Source organism: Zingiber officinale, chromosome 5B, assembly GCF_018446385.1.
Source record: "Zingiber officinale cultivar Zhangliang chromosome 5B, Zo_v1.1, whole genome shotgun sequence".
Classification (NCBI taxonomy): Eukaryota; Viridiplantae; Streptophyta; class Magnoliopsida; order Zingiberales; family Zingiberaceae; genus Zingiber; species Zingiber officinale.
The window spans coordinates 140,775,887-140,797,087 of NC_055995.1; the positions used below are offsets into that span (position 1 = coordinate 140,775,887).

The 21,201-nt window shown below is 35.5% G+C and overlaps 1 protein-coding gene across 1 annotated transcript; it reads right to left on the minus strand.

Annotated features, from left to right (window-relative positions):
- Positions 1 to 3,136: 3,136 nt before the first annotated feature.
- On the minus strand, positions 3,137 to 3,472 carry LOC121987178 (CST complex subunit STN1-like). Its single transcript, XM_042541071.1, has one exon. It carries the CDS (start codon positions 3,470 to 3,472, stop codon positions 3,137 to 3,139), a length of 336 nt encoding a protein of 111 aa, XP_042397005.1.
- Positions 3,473 to 21,201: the final 17,729 nt, after the last annotated feature.

The window sequence follows — 21,201 nt, forward strand, 5'->3', positions numbered from 1 at the left end:
TCCACCTCTTCTCTATTCACACATATTTAACAATCCCCCACATGAATAGAGATAGGATATGCGCATTTAACAGTTGAGTCTAGTATAAGACGGGCAGGTTTTACCCTTTGAACCTTCCCTTATGAAGATCTGTTTGCTTACTGACTGATAGTAGATATGATGCCCTTGACTATTCTGTCGTCTGTGAAAACAGTGAAACATCTCACTCAAGACTCTTCCTGATACAACTCAGTTATCATTAGTGTGTTCGTTCTTGGTCATGAACACGCCTGATTCTATGAGAAACTCTAAGAATTATACATCTAATTCTCTTCGAAGCGGTCCCACTTCTTTCTCACATAGGTGATCCTTTGAGAGTAGCCATCTACTCTTGTTGATCATTAAAAATCCATCAGCTTACCCTAGTCCAGTCATTGTTTTATTAGACTATCCCTACAGTGTGTCTAGTCAGTGCAAATTAGTTGTCCCCTTGAACCTAGTTCTTGGAATCTCCAGACATCATAGGTTGGGTGTCCTCTACACTAATCGCCGACAATGGCATCAAGCTCATTCCTCGTAATGAGCTTGCAACTAACTCTCTGTTTAACCCTTTGGTTAGCGGATCCACTAGATTATCCTTTGACTTTATATAGTCAACAGTGATAACTTCCGTTGAGAGTAGTTGTTTAATGGTATTATGTCTATAACGTATATGTCTAGACTTATCATTATACAGATGACTCTATGTCCGACCAATTACTGATTGACTATCGCAATGTATACAAATAACCAGCACAAGTTTTGGCCATCTCAGAATATCTTCTAAGAATTATCGTAGTAATTCAACCTCTTCACCACATTTGTCAAGAGCTGCAAACTCTTATTTCATCGTAGATCTGGTTATTACCATTTGCTTAGAAGATTTTCAGGAAATGATTGCACCTCCCAAAGTGAATGCATATCTACTTGTAGACTTAGAGTCTTTTATGTTAGATATCCAACTAGTATCGTTGTATCCTTCGATCATATTAGGATATCTCGTATAGTGCAGTCTATATTCATGAGTATACCTCAAGCATCTCAGTACTTTTGTTATCTCTTTCCAGTGCTCAACATCGGAATTACTTATGTATCTACTCAGTTTACTTACTGCATAGGCTAAGTCTGATCGTGTACAACTTATCAGGTACATCAAAGTCCCAATCACTTGAGAGTACTCTATCTGAGGGATATTTTCACCTCAATTTTTCGATAGATGTTGATTCATATCTATTGGCGTTCATGCTAACGCAGCATCACCCTTGGTGAACTTTTCAAGAATCTCGTCCACGTAATGAGACTAAATAAGAATAAGTCATTTTTTCGTTCTAAGAATTTTGATTCCTAGAATCACATTAGCTAAACTCATGTCTTTCATGTCAAATCTTGAGTTTAACATATTTTTATTGGATTTAATTATCTTATCATTATTGGTGCAGAAAGCATCCGACGATCAAATCTAAGTTTTGATAATGGTAAAGGGTTCAAAATTAAGGTTATTTGTTATCTAATATGTGTCGATGAGTTTGCAGGAAAGTCCTAAGTGTACTTAGGCAAAAGTCTTAGCTACGGCTAGGCAGGTGGAAAACCCTAAGGGGAGGTAACTCTAGGTCCTAGGGGGTGGTAACCGTAGGGGGAAAGTCTTGGCTGATCGAGGGCTTCAGGCAAAAGTCCTAGAGTGGAGAACTCTAGGTGGAAAATCCTGGTGTCGCGAACCAGGTGAAAGACTGGGCGGATCGTGGAGCGGGCGTCCAGAGGAAAGTCCTGGAGCCTTGGGCACTGAGCAAAAGTCCAGTTGATCTGGAGGATAAATTGACAATAGGTAAACTCTTATAAGTGAAGTAGGTGATGACGCGTTCCCCGGTGAGGGAACAGTAGGCGTCGGTTCGACCTAAGATTTCCGATTGAGAATTCGAAGTCAGAATCGGACAGTCCGGAGACTGTCAAATACTTTAATATTGCATATATATATGTTAACTTTGTTTTGCATGGTATGTTGGTTTGTTGGACTAAATTATTTTGCAGGAATAGACCCTCTCGCAGTAAGGCACGAGGGTACCCTCATGGAGCTTGAGGGTTCCCTAGATGCTGAGCAGAGGGTGCCCTAATGGAGTTTGAGGGCGCCGTGGACACTGGCGCGAGAGCGTCCTCATGGAGGTTGAGGGTGCTCTCAAGCGGATAGACTGTGACTGAGTCGGAGCTCATCCATGCCACGGATTTGGCGTGGATGAGGGCGCCCTCCATGGTGTTGGAGGCACCCTCCACGAGCTTTATAAGTAGGTTTCGAGCAACAACAAGTAACATCATCAGAAACGTGATTCATCTTCCGTGTGCTGCTTAAAGAACGTTCCAACAAAGCTGCAACTTGATTCTGACGACTAGAAACTTCAAGTTCATTGTTTTCTTTTGTCGTTGGTATATTTTACTGCATTTAATTGTACTTAAAAGTTGTAAAGATTTACAAATGTGTTTTGGTGTACTTAAAAGTTGTACTTAAAAGGGGGAGATTGTTGGAGCAATCCCAATGGTCCGCGGGACCATGTGTTTTGGTGTTTGGGCAAAGGGTTTAAGTTAGGTTCACCCTTGTTATTTGATATGTGTACTTGAGTTGTGCAGGACAGCAAGATACACATGTGACTCAGGTTGACGGCTTTGGGTCCGGTGAAGGATGAAGCATCCGAGGGACCGTGGACAAGGCAGCAAGGATAAGAGCCGATGGAAGCGACTTTGATGCATACGCGAAGGATGTCATTGGGGACGAGGCGCGGGCTTGGATGCATTCGAGGGACGAGAGCCAAAGGAAGTAAGCTTGAAGGCAAGATGTCAAAGCTGTAAAGAAGAGTCAAGTGAGTCGTGAGGGTACGAGTGCATGAGAGATTGTACTCGGGAAAAAATCTCGTGGGGGTACTGTAGCAGTCAATGGGTACTGTAGCAGTTACGGTAGCAGTCGACTGATGACTGTAGCAGTCGACTGGTGCACTGTAGAGAGCCGTTGGGCTGGCACCAGTCGACTGGTACAAGGACCAGTCGATTGGTAACGGGCAAATCAGCTTACTAATTTGCTCCAAGCTCTATAAGAAGGAGCTTGGGATGGTCAGCTCAACAAATTTGATTTGCTCTAAGGGATCATGCCTCGGACTCGCGCTAACTTCCCCAGCTCAACAGTCGCAGCCTCCCTGAGAGCAATCTCTGTCTCCACTTCAGCAGCGAGGCCCAAATCGGAACGGTCAGTGATGTCGAGGATGCAATGAATGCATCTGGTCCCATCGTCGACAACAAACCTTAGATAGTCCCCGATGCGCTCCTTGCTTACTACGACACCAACCGTCTCTACTCGCCAAACTTGCATACCTCTCCTGAAAAAGGTAGGAACATAGTTTGGGGGGTTGTGGACAGTGAGGGAGAGGAAGTCTCTTGCTAGAAGCTTGACATGTACAGCTCGAAAAACGTTCATCTTGTTGAAAAGGTAGATCCGCTACCTTAGCGGCCCCCCTAGTGCCGGCCTCACGGATATGGAGGGAGGTTTATGCAGGTACACAGGCCATAGGCGCATAGCGGGGTAAACCCCAGGTCGTCAGTTCCTGAGAATCGACCCCTGGCCATTACGCCAGAGATACCATGCGCCCACCGTCTGCGCTACGCCCTAAGGGCAATGTTCATCTTGTTGAAGATGAGATTGACGATGGACGAGGGGAATTTTTTGGGTGGAGAAGGCAGGTTGAGGGTGAGGATGAGAAATTAAGAACAGAGAGAGGGAGGGAAAGGGGGGGGGGGGGGGGGGGGGGGGGGGGGGGGGGGGTCTTAATAATCTGCCCATCTCCACCTCCACCTCGACCTGCATCACGGGCCGACAAGATGAGACATGACAAGACGAGACAGGATGGGACAATACGAGACATGACGGGACAATACAACAATGGCTGCGACACGACGGGACATGACGAGACACTGCACCCGACACGACATGACGGTGCACTGTAGGCGACATAACGAGACCCTACATGCATGCAACCCTACACAACGGGACACTGCAGGCGACATGACGGGACAATGCACGTGGGGCGACACGACACAACGGGACACTGCATGCGACAAGACACGACGGGACACAGCCAGATGACATGACGGGATAACAAGACGAGACGACCCTGCACACACAAATATTGCAATTGACCGAGCGGTAATGACATTAATTATATGACGACACGAAGAGGTTAGGTTAAATTTAAATAAATAATTTTATTTTATATATGTTAAGATTGATTAATAATTGATTCAATAATTAATTAATCATTCTTTTTATACTGTCGGGTCCGTCGCAAACTGTTTTCGGCATCTCCCTTCGTCGTCTCCGTCAAAAATCGTCGTCTAGAGCGCATCCGAAGAGGCCGAACAGTAACAATATTATATAGTTATCCGAAGAGGTTATATATAAAAATTTATATATATTATTATATAAATATAACTATAATTTAATAAATAGAATAAAAAAAATAAAGAAAAAAATACGAGCGGGTAGGAAGAGAAGGGGTAAAAAAAAAATTAATTCTTCTCCTCCCTCCCTCCGACACTCACCAGCGAGCGTACGTCCATGCATGCATGAATGCATGGGTGGGAAAAGAAAATATATATATATATATACAGAAATGATATGCTGCGGACCAAAATCGTGCGAACCGCTGCGGACTTGCCTTACTGATCGGTCACCAGACCGATCAAGGAACCTCCTGATCGGTCCAGAGACCGATCAGGAGGTTCCCTGATCGGTCTGGTGACCGATCAGGAAGCATGTCCGCAGCGGTCCGCTCGGTTTTGTCCGCAGCATATCATTTCTGATATACAGAAATGATATGCTGCGGACCAAAATCGTGCGAACCGCTGCGGACTTGCCTTCCTGATCGGTCACCAGACCGATCAGGAAGCATGTCCGCAGCGGTCCGCTCGGTTTTATCCGCAACATATCATTTCTGTATATATATATTCTATTGTCTTCCCACTATCTCTTATTTAATCTGACCCTTTATCATAACCCTAGCCTTAATCAATCATAACACTATCTATATACGCCCTACCCACTCCACTCCACGATACGAGACGATAATAGACGAGATGATACTTAACGAGATGAGATGAGACAAAGTGAGATGAGAGGAGGTGAGACGAGACGAGAATAGACGAGAGTATACTGTCTATACTCTCTACTGCCTATTCTATTTTTTTGCCTCATCACATATATTAACAGTGTCTCATATAAGATAAAATAATATTTTATAACCGACCATAACATTACATAACCTTATACATTGACATAAGATCACACGAGATGTCTTCCCAACACATAACATGAAATTAAATACCATACCGTACGATACAAGCATCGGCCAAACGCCGGACATAGCATCACTTAGCATAATATAGGCAGAACGCATGCATGCTTTGTTTAGCGTCTATATTCTCGCTCTGCCTGTCTCATGCATCCCAGGATGTGGAGGGTTTCGACGTTCGGACCTTCTTCGACCATAACTGAACAACCAATAAGCTGTAGTGCCCCATCCGGACTCAGTCCGATCTTCCCAAAGACTTGGACCTGCTTCCGCGCCTCTACTAATTCGGCCTGCCTAATTGCAATTTCGCGCGTCACGACTGATTCGGGATGTTGATGGAGGAATTGGATGCAATTAAAGTTGCCGCTGCCATCGTAGAGATGGAAGGTCAGAGTCTCATCGGTCCGCTGCAGACTTACCACTCTCCCCACAATCTCAATTAGTGTCACCGGAATACCTGTCCGGGTGGTGAACGACGGAGGAGAGTTTGGTTCGGTGTGTATGGAAAGGGCCAGAAAATCATTTGCCCGAATTTTCCTAAATGTGGGTACGTTTCGGTTCCTGTTGGCCATGTTTAGGGTTAGTTAGCACCGGTGGGGGATGTGGGAAATTAACACAGTCATGAATAAGACGAAGATTAAGAAGAAGAACAAGAAGAAGAAGACGAAGAATAAGTCGAAGAGAAGAAATGAGAGGCTGGCTAGGGTGAAGAAGAAGCAGAATAAGAGGAAGATGAAGCAGGGGAGCGACACTAGGGTGAAGGTCGCAATGGGAATGGAGGGATCTTTATAATCGTGCATGAATGAATGAGGAGTGGAAGTGACCCAAGAGAAAAATAAAATAAAATCAAAGTTCATTACGCCTGCTGCAGACGACATGACACAGCGGGAAGAAGGACGCAAGGAGACACGACGCGATGCGACGTGACTAGCCAAGCACCGAAAGGTGACGCAATGGCACAAGGACGGGAGGGGAAACGACGTGACGCCTCCTGTCAGCATCAAACAGGTGACGTGACCCGACGAGAACGCACCGCGACTCGACCGTTCAGCAAGCAAAGGACATGTTACATGTGACGCCATGAGCACACTAACACAGGACACGACGCAACGGCACCAGCACGGGAGGGGACACGATGTGACGCGACCTGTCAACAGCGGACAGGTGACGTGACGTGACGGGACGAGCACGCCCAACGACTCGACCGTTCAGCAGCGGACAAGAGACATGTGACGACACGACCACGCGAACACATGACACAACGCGACGCAACCTGTATACAGCCGACGGGTAAAGCAAGAATTATTAAATAAAATAATGCATTTATTTAATTATTTATTTATCTTTTTAATAAACATTAACTTTAATTAAATAATTTAAATCATTAATTATAAAATAAACAGAAATGAATTATATAAAAAATAAATAAAAAAGAATTAAAAAATGCTAAAAGAAAAGTTAGTGGGAGAGAGAAAAAGGAGGAGAGAGGGTGTACGTTTATGGCGTAAAATGGTATTTCAAGGTAATTAAGCTCAAGTAATAGAGGTTTCAGCTTGGAAGAAAACACCCTTTAACAGTAAATTGTCAAAGCTTGAGTTCAGTTTGTATTTTAGTCGGAATAGCATGATAAGTTAGTTTCTGAATTCATTGGTGGCCTCAAAAAACTTTGCTGTAATTTCTAATTTTTCCAACTTCAGATCCACTCAAATAACCAGGGAGCTATACAAAGAGTTTGGCACATAACTAATCCAAATTAATACACAACTACTACCCTGCAACCAATCACTTGACAGTAGAAGAATCTCAACAAATAACATCCAAAGGTGAAGATGTCAATTAGCAATAAAATGACAGGAGCTCCATTTCCATAATTTACATTTAGTCCTTGATAACCAAAGTTTACTGTATTTCAACATTCAGAAAATTCTTCAGCATACACTTAATGAATTGCCAAGGAATTCATATTTCATATAATTCAGAAACCAAGACCAGAAGCAATTGTCAAATAATTTACAGATTTGACACTAAACATTATTCTGTTCATAGCAGAATCTCCACCAACTTCACTTGTTCCATTTGTATCATAGAAATTCTTTGCATTCAAATCTGAGAAGTACTGCTGTAAATGCATTAGTTTAAACTATTTGTACCAAGTATCAGTTACCCTTTTCAGATTTCAATCAAACTAAAATCAAAAATGAAACTTCTTCCCCAAACTGTTCAACATCCTTAAACCTCCAGCCATGCATCCTTCACTTGAACTCACAACTTCAGAATTTCCAAACACTTTGAAGTAGGAAGCCTCATAACTTTCAAGCATATACAATCCTCCCCTACACTTAAATCTTTGTCCACCTGGATTGTCCAACTCATCAAGAATTCATCCAAAACTCTTAATAAAAGAATTACAAGCAAAGGTGATCAAAAGTTAAGTACTAGATGAGATTGCTTAAAGAAAATTGTGAGGAAAGAAATTGGAAAGTAGGATAGCACAAGAATAACAAATATCCTTTATCTCCATGCACACAAATGCTATTATGACTTTGAAAAGAAACTAAGCAAGTTCTAGAGTTTCAATTGCTATGAGTGCATGTCACACAAAAATATAATAGCATTTAGGCTTGAAGTGGTCCTCTCTAGGTATTTTTATGCAATCATACTCAATTGATCAAATTGGAATCCACCATCAAAGTAACTAATATCATGTAAGAAAAGCATCCAATCATGTTAAATGACCTAAAATTGATGATCAAGTTTAAGAAGCTTTTACCATCTTAAAAATATTACTAGAAAAATTCATGGAGAATTTTATTGAAAATAGCATGCTATGTAACTAAATAAAATGCAAAGTATGGAAGCAAAGTGTGAAGTAAAATGCAAATATAAGAAAATGAAACTAAGGAAACGTATAAAGCAAAAAGGAAATAAAAGCAAGGAACACACTCCCCTTAACTCTGGGCGGTTGAAGAAGGTTTAATAAAAGAATCCATGCCGGAAGTGGAGTATCCTTGGTTGCAATAAACTTTTTTTTATTAACCATTTTTCCATTGCAAATTCTTTCTGGAGGTCTTAGGCGGTTCAGTTCAAGCATCCACTCCGGAAGCTTGTATTCTCCTACAACATCAATAAAGGAAAACAACTCCCACACACATGTGGGATAAGAAGAAAATAGGAGAATATTAGTTTTGATAGAAGATATGCCCAAAAATGAATCACAACTAATAAAATCAACAAATGGTACCTCTATTGAATTTTCTGAAAAATCACAAGAAAGACCTACCTTGTCATCTTGATAGGTACCTGGAATGGTGATTGTTACCTCCTCCTTATCAAGATATGGCTCAAGCTCTTGTTCTGGTGAATGTACATCCTCATGTAGTGATTCTTGGGTGCTTGGCTCCATAGCACAAGACCCTACACTTACATCTTCAATTCTTGGTGATTCTTGAGGTAATGCTTCCAGTAAGCAATCCCCTACACTTAAATCATCTTGAAAAATATGTTCAGAACCTGAATCACTAACAGCATCTTCAACAACAATATCAGTAGGATCAGAAATTTGCATAATCACATAATCATCACAAAAGATACTAGAAAAATCATGTGAAGTAATGGGAGTAGGGTCAGGTCTGACAGAATCGCTACTTTCCATCTCTCCACTGGAGTTTTGTGCTTGCAGCTGATTGATGGATGATGCAATTTGATCTAATTGTAACTGTATGTTCTGTATCCTTGAAAATTGATGTTCATGATGCTCATTCATTTGTTGCATAATCTCCTTGAGTCTCCATGTTGTCTCATCCATCTGAAAATCATTCTGTTGATAAGGTTGTGGCATAAAATTTGTTGAAACTTCTTGGAACCCATATGAACTCTGGTAAGCTGGATAAGAGGCTACGATAGGGACCGAGAGGAGGAATTGGTTTTGGTCTCCCGATGAAATTAAGCTTCCCATGTTCGGGTTCGCCCTGAACACACAACTTAACTTCATCAATAATAATTCATACCACTAAAGAATTATTATTGAACTACCGCACCAATCCCAAATTACATTTTGGGCTCCTTCTTATTATGAGTGTGTTACCCTTCCTGTGTTTAAGATGTCGAATGTCCACTAATTAATTGAGTTACTGACAACTCATTTTAATTAATATCTCAGTCCAAGAGTAGTACCACTCAACTTTATCGTCATGTCGGACTGAGTCCACTTGCAAGGTTTAACATGACAATCCTTATGAGCTCCTCTTGGAGACATTATCAACCAGATTACTAGGACACAGTTTCCTTCTATAATCAACAACACACACTATAAGTAATATCATTTCCCAACTTATCGTGCTTATTGATTTATCAAGCTAAATCTCACCCTTTGATAAGTTAAAGAAATAAATATTAAATATATGTGTTTGTTATTATATTAGGATTAAGAGCACACACTTCCATAATAACTAAGGACTTGTTCTTTTATTAAGCCAGTATAAAAAGAACTTTCCTTAAATAATCCTGCTCAATACACTTAGAGTGTACTAGTGTAATTTATTAGTCAAGATAAACTAATACCTAATTACACTATGACTATTCCAATGGTTTGTTCTTTTCCATCTTAGTCGTGAGCTATTGTTTATAATTTATAAAGAACCGATAACACGATCTCCTGTATGTGACACCACACACCGTGTTATCTATAATATAAATTAATTGAACGACTACACTCAGTATATATAAATGTAGATACTTAACCAATGTGATTCTTATTTCTAAATAAATGTTTATACAAAAGCTAGACTTTTAGTATATACTCTAGCACGACAATGATAATATCATAACTGAAAAAATCATACCAAGAGGGAGATCATATTAGAAGGTTAGGTATGGTCTCCCTCCTCCTAATATAGTCTCCCTCCTGATATGATTTTTTTCAGTTATAATATTCCCATTGATCACTGTCTAATGCTCTAAAAATTCAACATTAGATCAAATGAATTATCAATATTTACATTCAACATTCAACGGTTTAAAAAAAATTAACATAAACTACCGCATCAGCAAGTGATCCCTCCCACCCACATGCCTAGCAACTCAGATTTATTTTTTAAAAACATAAAGGAAATAAATCATCAAAGCAATCTTTATTTCCGGTTATTTCTAATATCTCTTATTTTTTAAAATGGGATATATTTGAGGTGAAGAAATATTTTCTTTAAATATCCTTACTATGGTTATCTAAGTTGGGAGGAAGAAGCTGATTATAGACTAAGATGCTCCCTGTTCCATCACAACTTCATTGACTCATTGTTCTAAAATGATGCAATTTATAGCAGATGGAGTAAAACATTAATAATCTACTGATGTTGTCGAGCCAGTTCTAAATGAGAAGTTATTTATTAAATATAGGTTAGCTGAAACATTAGTCATCTACTCATGCTAATGAACTGTAAATATGACGTGATTTATCAACATATGGAATAGCTGAAACATTAATCATTTACTGTTGCTGAGCTTTAAATGTGACTATTTATCGACGGGCAGAGTAAATCATCTGCTGCCAATGGCGGAGCTAGAAATCACATTTTACCCAGGCTAAAAATACCCGGGGCTGATATTGGGGGCTGATATGAACTGATGGTGATATAATACCTGGGCTAATAGTGGATAAATTAACTTAAAAATTAAAAAATATGAAGTAATAATTGATAAATTAATGTGACATTTGGATGGAACCCCCGGGCTACAGCCCGGGTACCGTGAAGCTTGGCTCCGCCCTTGTGACTGCTGCTCAACAAACTGCCAAACAGTAGATGTTGATAAACTTGACTACAAAGTGATTATTTATCCTCATTTGATTTGCATAAACATTTCTCTTTTTCTACCACTCTAGAGATAGTAGTAGCTGCATGTGTGAGGAAACGGTGAAAGAGCTTCTGTATTCGTCGAAGCAAAGTTCTACAGTGAAACGTTTAACAGATCCGACTAAATTATTGATCCTCCTAGATCTACATGCGTCGTTTTAATTTTGTAATTATTTTTTCTTAATATTTTAAAAGGATTTGTTCCTTTTCTTTTATCTTTAATATGACAGCAAACAAATCCCTTTAAAATATCAAGAAAAAATAATCACAAAGTTGAAACGACAAGGAGAATCAATAATTCAGTCGAATCCACTGAATGACTCACCATAGAACTTGTCTTTGTTGAATAGAGAGGCTCTCTCAACGCCTCCTCACCTAGCTACTGCTATCCCGAGAGTGATAGAAAAAGAGTAAAATACTTATGCAGATCAAAGGAGGATAAAGAATCTGTAGTCAAGTTTATCAACTTTTTCGATCTGTTTGCCCGTCAAGCCCCAAATAATTTACTCTATCCACCGATAAATGAATTCACATTTAAAACACAGCAACAGTAAATGATTAATGTTTCGGCTACTCCGTCTACCTATAAATCACGTCACATTTACAACTCAGCAGCATGAGTAGATGATTAACGTTTCGGCTACTTCGTATTTGATAAATTACATCACATTTACAACTAGCTCGATGACATCCGTACGTAAATTATTAATGTTTTACTCCGTCTGCTATAAATCACGTCGTTTTAGAACAATGAGTCAATGAAGATGCGATGGAACAGGGAACATCTTAGTCTATAATCAACTTCTCCCTCCTAACTCAGGTAACCACATTAAGGATATTTAAAGTAAATATTTCTCTAAATATTTTTTCTGCTCAAATATATCCCATTAAGAAAAAAATAAAAGTGATATAAAATAACTAGAAATATAGTTTTGATTTTATTTGAAATATATAACATTAATACTTTACATAAAACATAGATATTTAAAAGGAAATAAAATTATAAAAATACTTTCATCTAGTTTAAAGTGAAACCAGAATTTAAATTTGATATTGGCACTTAGAATTTTTCCAAAATAGAGATTTATTATGGCATAATTTAACTAAATATTTAGCGAGAGATTAAAAATTAGTAAAAACTTAAGTCAAAATTTTAATAAAATATATAATTATCTAAGTATGCAATAAATATTTTAATTCTCAACTATATTTTCTTTCTTTTGTTTTAAGAAAATGACTTATACTAATAAATAATTTAATAGGAAAAAAAATACATGCATCAATATTTTGTTTGTCTATGTTTTTTCTTTATTTTATTGCTTCATTTTTAATCACATATCTTCAATTTTTTTCTTTACCAAATCAAATTTTGCTTGATGGATACTTACACCTTTACCTTTGTGATTGAATTACTTGTGTGATGTTTTGGGACTGTTTTTAGCTGGTTTTAAATGTGTTTTATACTTGTAATATGATACATCACAATGCATGGATTGTGCCCATGCGATGCATAATGATGTGATGATTTTTAAGTGCATGCGAGTGTTGATCAAGGAGTTTACCTAGAAGAAGAACTCCTAGCTAGCTATCTTGTACTGTTTTGACATTCAGTATCATCACTTTTACCTTTCAAATCAATTTTTATGCATGTATACCTATTTCTCTAAAAAAAAAAAAAAAAAAAAAAAAAAAAAAAAAAAAAAAAAAACTTCTATTTTGAAAAAAAAAATTACTCTTCAAAATTCATTTTACATTAGTGTGTTGTTTGCTAGATGGCCACCAAATTTCACATGCATAACACAAACAGCAAGTTCACAGTCGCGATCAAACTTGAAATTGAAGAATACTATTTGGTAAATTTTGAAATGGCTTTGGAAGTTTACCAATAATTCGAATAATAAATAAATTTTCGGGGGCCATTTTGACATTTTTCCCGATGATACCCATTCTTTTGGTTTAGAAATAATTGCATAAACCATTGTCGGTACCCGAAAGGTTACCAACTTTTTTAAAAGTGTGTGGGCCCTAGCTAATGGGTCTTAGTTTTGAATTTGTTGCCAAGTAGGATATCGGCTCACCTTCTCTCAAGTTCTGTCGTCTTCTCGTTAGGGGTTTCTCCGTTCCCGCCCTCGCCTCTTTTCCTTTCTCCTCCAAATCATCCAAGCGAAGAGGATTTAGGATTTTAAAGTTTAGGGTTTAGGATTTAGGGGTTTAGGGTCTAAAAAACCCTAAAGTTCTCGGATTTCTATATTCTTAAATTTTTAATATTAAAAACTAATTTTTAAGAAAATAATTTATAATAATTCAACTAAATTTTGAAAAATATATTTAAAAAATATTATAATAGGAGAAATCATGTTTTGTCACAGAAAATAAAGGTTTTTAAAAATAAATCTACACAAAATATTATTAATTTTTAAAATATCATTTTTGTTAATAAATTCATAGAAAATAAGTTAATCATAAAAAAAAATTAATTTTTTTTTTGTTTGTTGATCAAATCATGATAAAAATTTCAAACTCCAAATATGAATAGTAGACATTTAAATAATTTGTTTAAATAATGTGGAAAAATATATTAAATTTTAAAGTATGTATAAGATAAATTTAAATTATACTAAGCATGATTTGAGGATCTAATATAAATTATTTCCTGCTGGATTAATTAGTAATTTTAGTGGAACATAATTTCTAGGAAATTTTCAAATTTAACCCCTATGGTTCCTGATATACTAATTGAGTCATCTTTAATTTCTAAAATTTTATAAATCTTTTGAAGTTGAACATGTATAGTCATTTTTCAAAGATTCTATAAGTTATTTTAATTTATCATTTTCATTTTAAAGTTTATCAAACAATTTTAATGGACATGCATTTGTTAATTTTCTTTTCAAATTAACATTTTCCTTCTATAAATTATTATTCTTAAATTTTAGTTTACATAAAGATTTAGTCATTAATGTTATTCCAGAATAAAGTTGATCAGGAGGTAGAAGACATACTTCACTTAGCATATCATATTCGAAGTTAGATGCTCTCCCTTCGCTATTATTTTCCTCAAATGTTGCTTCCCCTTCATTGATACTCTCCTCTTGGTGACTTTGTCATGAGTGATAGTCTGACATACTCCTCCAATTCGGACTCTGATGATGACTCATCTCACGCCGTCTTCAGATTTTTGTACTTTGGTTTGCTTGGCCCTTTGTTTTTCTCCTTCTTTTTCAGTTTTGGGTAGTCATCCTTGATGTGTTGTTCTTCTTGACAATTATATCATCTTACTTTTCGTTTTTCTGGAACAAACTTCTTGACCAGTGACATGATAAATTTGTTAGATTTAAAAAACTTAGAGAATTTTCTTACCATGAAGGTTGTTTCGTATTTGTTAATCGTTAAGTCTGAATCTAGTTCATTCTTCTGGACTTGCAGTGCTAGGTTTTAATTTGGTCTCTTTCTTTGTTATGCACGAGACTCATGTAATTTGAAAGTAGAAAAAAAGATTTTCTAGTGTACTTAACTTAATGTCTTTAGAGATATAATAGGAGTCTACTATAGATGTTCATTACGGTATTCTCGGGAACACATTTAAAGCATACCTTTAATCCCGATTAGTTACCATTTCTCCGAGGTTCGTTAATCCGGTGACTACCTCCTTGATTCTTCCATGTAGATAAGCAACCGATTCGCCTTCTTCCATCCGGAGGTTGTTGATTTGGTTCCAGAGCAAGTCTCATCTCGTGAGCTTTGCCTCGGACGTTCCTTCATGTAGCTCTAAGAACTTCTCCCAAAGATCTTTTGCTGATTCGTAAGTTTTGATTCGACTGACTTCCTAGGGTGGAAGTACGCTCAATAGGTGGAACTCTGCTCGTTCATTCTCTACAAAGTCTGCTTGTTTATTTTGTCCATTAGTATTCCTCCTTTTTAGCTCATTGTTGGTCTATGGGGCTACAAAACTATATTTAATTATTAAAAGTAATTCAAAATCAGTTTAAAAATATACCTCCATGTGTTTCTTCTATATCGTGAACGCCCCCTCGAAATTAGATAGGTAAATGCTGGGTTTAACCATTGTTTTGTACTTTAGTTGGCGGTTAGTCCTTCTAAAGTGGTTGGACTCTAATACCACTTGTTGGCATAGGTAGGCTGACATAAGGGGGTGAATTATCTGTAAAATAAAAATAATCCTTTCCCGATCTTTCAACTCAGATTAGTAGCACGATTATAATAAATTAATTTAACAACTAAAAATAAAAGAGGTAGAATAATTATTTAGTTACAATCTAGGTGGTTGTTAATCCAAGACAAATGAAAACACTATAAAGTCTCCTTCGTTGAATGCGGAGAAGTCTCTTACACTTGTTGAACACTCAGAAATATATTAGGAAATGAATATAAAAGTTGTTGAATATTTTCTACCTCCAGAGCTCTTTTTATAATCCTTGAAAAATATTATCCGCAGTTTGAAGGCGTCTTCCATCGAATATAATTTATCCTTTTGATGGGGGATTGTTGGATTGCAAGGTTGCAGACAAAGTCCCAATCGCTTAGAAGTATTCAACCGATTGGTCAATTGATTCGACAATTTTTTAAAAAAAAAAAAAAAAATTTGACACCCCGTGCCTAACCGCTTGGGTGGCCGCCTAATGTGACGATGCCTACTAACATCACCTTGAGCTAGCGCTTTGATGGTCCTAGATGTCACCTTTTAGAACATTGCTCATAAAATTTAAAAGTACAAAACAAATTTTCTAAAATATTTATCTCGCAATCCAGGGAGATGCCACACAAACAGTTTTAACTCATTAAGTTGACAAACTTTGGATTCGATCAGACAACCCATAGGATTGTAGCCTGAATTCATTCAGCCTTTGCGAGTTGGATTACATCACGATCTAAAGGTGTAAAGTACCATCAAATATAAAGAAATATGTGCTATCAGTTATTGAGTGATTCGGAATAATTTTAATCTTTTAAATTATCAGCAAAAAATAATTTGTTGAATATTATTGAATGAGTGGGCAATGGTAGATATTACAAACTAACTTTAAAATTTTAAAATAATTATTTTAAAATAAGTTTTTGGCTAATTACTTTTTTAATCTATCATAAAATAGCTGATAATATATAATTGTCCTGTATAAAATTTGAAAATTAATTTAAATATATCAATGTATTTAAAATTTACATTGCAAATAAACTTAAAATTTAAAAATAAAATTTATCAATAAATTACCTGTTATCATTTTAAATTTGTATTTATTAAAATATGGTATCTAAAAGCATCAGGGATATCTAAATAAGTCAAGTTGAGCTTAGCTTTAGAATATTTAAATTTATTTGATAAGGTAATTAAGTCAAGTTAAATTGAATCTAAAATAAATCAAACATTTAAAATAGTTATATAAGCTTGATTTGATTTATTTTTGATGAATTTGAGTTTGACTTGAACTTACTTCATTTAGATATTATTAAATTTTTAATTCAAGTTTGGCTGAAACTTAATTCATTTAAATATTATCAAGTTTTAAGTTAAATTTATTTGATTGTTTTAAAATTTTTATTTATTTGATTGGTTATTAGATTTGATAATTTAAACATGTTTATTTATTTAAAATTTTATTTTATTTATTAATGAGTTGAAAATAATTTTATTAATAAATATTATTCATAAAAATTATTTTATTTATAAACTTTAACCAGCTAAATAAATATATATTTAAATTTATTTATTTAATTAATATTATTTATATTAAATTAAGAAAATTAAATTTCTACCCAACTTATTCACAAACAAACCTTGAATTCACCGGTAATCTTGACACATTTAAAACAGGCACTGCGTGATAAAATATTAAGAGAGTTTCTGGAGATTAAGTCAGATTTTTATATGTTAGTGGTGTCTTTTCCAAGATACTTTGCCCATGGAAGAATTATTTCGATCAATTATCCTAGAGAAAGGGGATGGGGGAGGAGACGGAGAGGGGGACGGTACTGTCTGTACAGCTTATCATGTCATATTACGATTTAATTTAAAAATTATATTAATCAAATTTTATTTGTGAAAAATATTTACAATTTTATTGTATTTACACATCTAATAGTTAATTTTATTTGCCAATTTTATAAGATTAAGGGATGCAATGATAAATTTATGATTTATTGTTTTAATTGTAATTTTAAAAATTAATAAATGATACATTTTACATAGAATAATTATAAATGTATATTAAATATAATTATAATATTACTATTTGAATAATCACGAATTGGATTAAAAAATATGGCAAGGAATTGATTTTGAAATCTTATAAACGACATAAGCTGAGGTTTATAATTTATTACTAAAATTTTTGAACTTTTAAAATTTTAAAAATGAATTGGTTTGTTTTTTTATTTAATTATTAAATATATTTAACATTTTAATTATGAAAATAAATTATACAAATTAAGTAAAAAAAAAACTAATGTAATGTAGTTTCCCATCATCCATGAGGATAAATTATGAAGGGTGGCTCAGAAATCCAGTGTCTCTTGATTATATAATTTATTTGGAGAAAAAAATTCTTATAAATACGTTGTTAATGAGAATCAAATCGTTAATGTCTAGGTGACAATTGAATGTCTTTCACTGTAGTATAATCCTAAGGATAAAAATGATTAACTAGGATGCACCGGAGCTCCCTGCCATAGTGGAGAGAGTTCCTTTGTTAATTTTGAGGAAGCGGCTCATGGAGGCGTGTATTAATTTTTTTTATTAAATATTTTTTATTTTTATTTTAAAAAAATAAAATAATAAAAAAATGAAAGTTAATTTTTAGCCATGGAACCATTACTATTTTTTTTTTATGGTTGTTCAACCATCAAAAGTTTTTTTATTTAAAGGATTATCTATAAATATATTCTCAAAACCTTTCATTATTCTTAATATTTTCCTAATCTTCATTGTCTTTCAACTATGGAAATATCTGATTTATTTCAAATGGCTGAAAATCCAAATCGATTTATGCTCCTTAAATTCAAGTGAAATGAATTGATGGAAAATATAAAAGATATAGATGAATAAAGAATGTTTCGGTTATATAAACAATAACAAACGATACATCAGATAACTTAAAATTCTTCCAATAGAATACAAAGAGGAAGATATTTGAATTGAGATCGTGAAGTCGAATTGCTCATTTTTTCAATGATTACTTTTCTGATAAGTCAATATATACTAATGATATATTCTGATGTTGACTTCGAATGCAAAGAGGACTAATCTTTCATATAGTTGATATAAAAATGATTGAGAATTTTTTCAATGGAAAGTTAATGCGACGAGAAAAAAATGATTTATTGTCATTTAAAAAATGCACGATGACTATTTGTCAGTTGACATATAGAGTTCATGTTGATTATTATAATGAGCACCTACAAATTACTAAAACAACTATCTTTCAATGGTTATGAACTCTTGTTGACATATAAATAAAGTATTTTGGACCTAATATTTGAGAAATCCCAATGTTGCTTGAAATACATGAGCAGAAACACGACATCCCTAGCATGTTGGGTAGTATTAATTGGATGCATAAATAGTGAAAAAATTATCTCGTTACTTGGAAATGTCAGTTTACTCAGAGAGATCATGATGTCCAATAATTGTACTTCAAATAGTCACATCTACAGATTTATAGATGTGATATACTTTTTTGGGATTACAGAGTGGTTAATGATATCAACGTACTTAACAAATTATGATTATTCAATAACATCTTACAAGAAAATACACATGAGGTTAATTTTATGGTTAGTAATACAAAATATACAGAAGGACACTATTTGACTGATGAGATTTATCAAAAATGGATTAACTTTTGTCAAGAGCTTTCCATACTCCAAGGATCCTAAGAGAAAAATTTTTAAGGGACGACAAGAGATAGCGAGAAAGGATGTAGAATGGGCATCGGGGTGTTCCAATCTCGATGAACAATGATTAGAGGTTCAGGATAATTTTGATATAGAGATAATTTAAAAGACATTATATATACATGTATTATTTTACACAATATAATTATAGAAAATGAGTGATATGTAGTTCATTAGTATGATGATAATAAATACGTTATAGTTATAATTAATAAAAATACAATTTATTAATTATAATAAAAATACTAACTTTTTTTAAATTATTAATGTTATTTCAAAGTACTAACTTTTTTTTTACTTATTAATGTTATTTAAATTAACAATTTATGAAATTAAATTTTATACAAATTTAATTATATATAATATAGAATATGAATGAAAGATAATAATATATATTTAAAAACATATGAGACCTAAAAAAAATATTTGAAAGATAATTTTTTCCATAAAGGATATATAAAGTTTTTATTTATTTATTAATTATTATTATTTATAAAATGATCGTGACAATAAATGAGATCATAGACAAAATAGAGGAGATTATATAAAAATTCCACGTCTATAAATACACTAATTTCGATTCGTAGAGTATAGTGATGTTATGTCAATGACTTGGTGCAGTAGTATATAACGGTGCGGTAGCATATAACGGTACAACACCGTCTGATGCACGCGACTACGTAATCTACCGAGGCGTTGTCAGATCAAAAATCTTAAGCGGCTTTATTTCAAATTTGAGCCGCATTTTTTCTTAGCGCCGATTCACGCGACGATGTAGGTTGACGTTATGTCAACGACTTGGTGCAGTAGCGTATAACGGTGCGATAGCGTATAACGGTACAATAACGTCTGATGGACGCAACTATGCAATCTACCGAGGGGTTGTCAGATCAAAAATCTTAAGCCACTTTATTTCAAATTTGAGCCGCATTTTTTCTTAGCGCCGATTCACGTGATACTCATGTTTTCGTTCGCTTGTCCATAAATAGAAAGGTAGATGCAAGCAAAAACCAGCATAGTCGCTCCATTCTTCTCTTTCCCCTCCCTTTTACCCATGTATGGTTCTTTCTTATGTTGATAAAGCTCCGTTCTCAATATTTTTATAAATCAGTCATCTATCAGGTAACTTTTAATTTCTTTTAATCATTACTTATGTTTGGTATTTGGTTGAAATGCTTTACAATTTAGAAATACCATACTTTTATTGTTCATCGTTTCTTTGAAATTCAATATTGAAGTTAATCTTAGTCTCTGTAAACGTTGAAAACACTGAAAACATGTGACCACCGACACTATATTCTTTATTCGCATATCTAACGTTCTCAGATAGGAATGTCCTTCCCATATGCAAAGGGAGGGGAGGGATGGAGGATGTCGGAGAAGGGGATAGGGAAACCCAGCTCCTCCAGAGGTTGTTGTGGTTCCTTCTTCATTCTGGGTTTAAGGTTTGATTCTCCTTCCCTACGCACGAAGAGGAGGTTAGTCGAGGAAGGAGTTGAGCGACTGGGGAAGCTGAGCTATTCCGAAATGCTGGCTTGGGGTCGGTCGGGTCCAAAATTCGGATGGGGGCACTGTCCGAATTCCGAATCCGAATCCGATCTCGAGTTCCCTCAATCTACCGCCGGAGGAAGGGGTGGATGGCCGCCGGAGGAGGAAGGGGTAGATGGCCGCCGGATCTTTTGCTGCTGCAAGGGGTGAGTGATTGGTGAAACGCTAGGACGAGTATTTTTTGGGTCAAAGGATTTGGATGGATAATAAAAGGAGATTGGTGGATAAGCGGCCTTATCTTTTGTTCAATGATTTTTCCAATGATATCATAGTGGTCATGATCATACGACACAGTGGCCACTGACCCTAAACGAGGACTAAAATATATAATCAAAAAATTTCAAAAACCACAGCAACCGGTGACGGCTGTGTCGAGTGTCATTCGCGCTCACCGAGGCAAGAAAAATTGCTTACCCTCTACTTTATTCATTCCTCTCAATTATCGTGCATGATTTATCATTGAGATGTCACGTCCCATCACATCTGTTTCCTCCTCCCTTCAATCTTGACAACACCCATTGTTGTCGCAAAGTAAAGCAAAGACGGGACAGGAC

Coding starts and splice junctions, on each gene's coding strand:
- LOC121987178 (XM_042541071.1), bottom strand. CDS start 3,472: ATGAACGTTTTTCGAGCTGTACATGTCAAGCTTCTAGCAAGAGACTTC.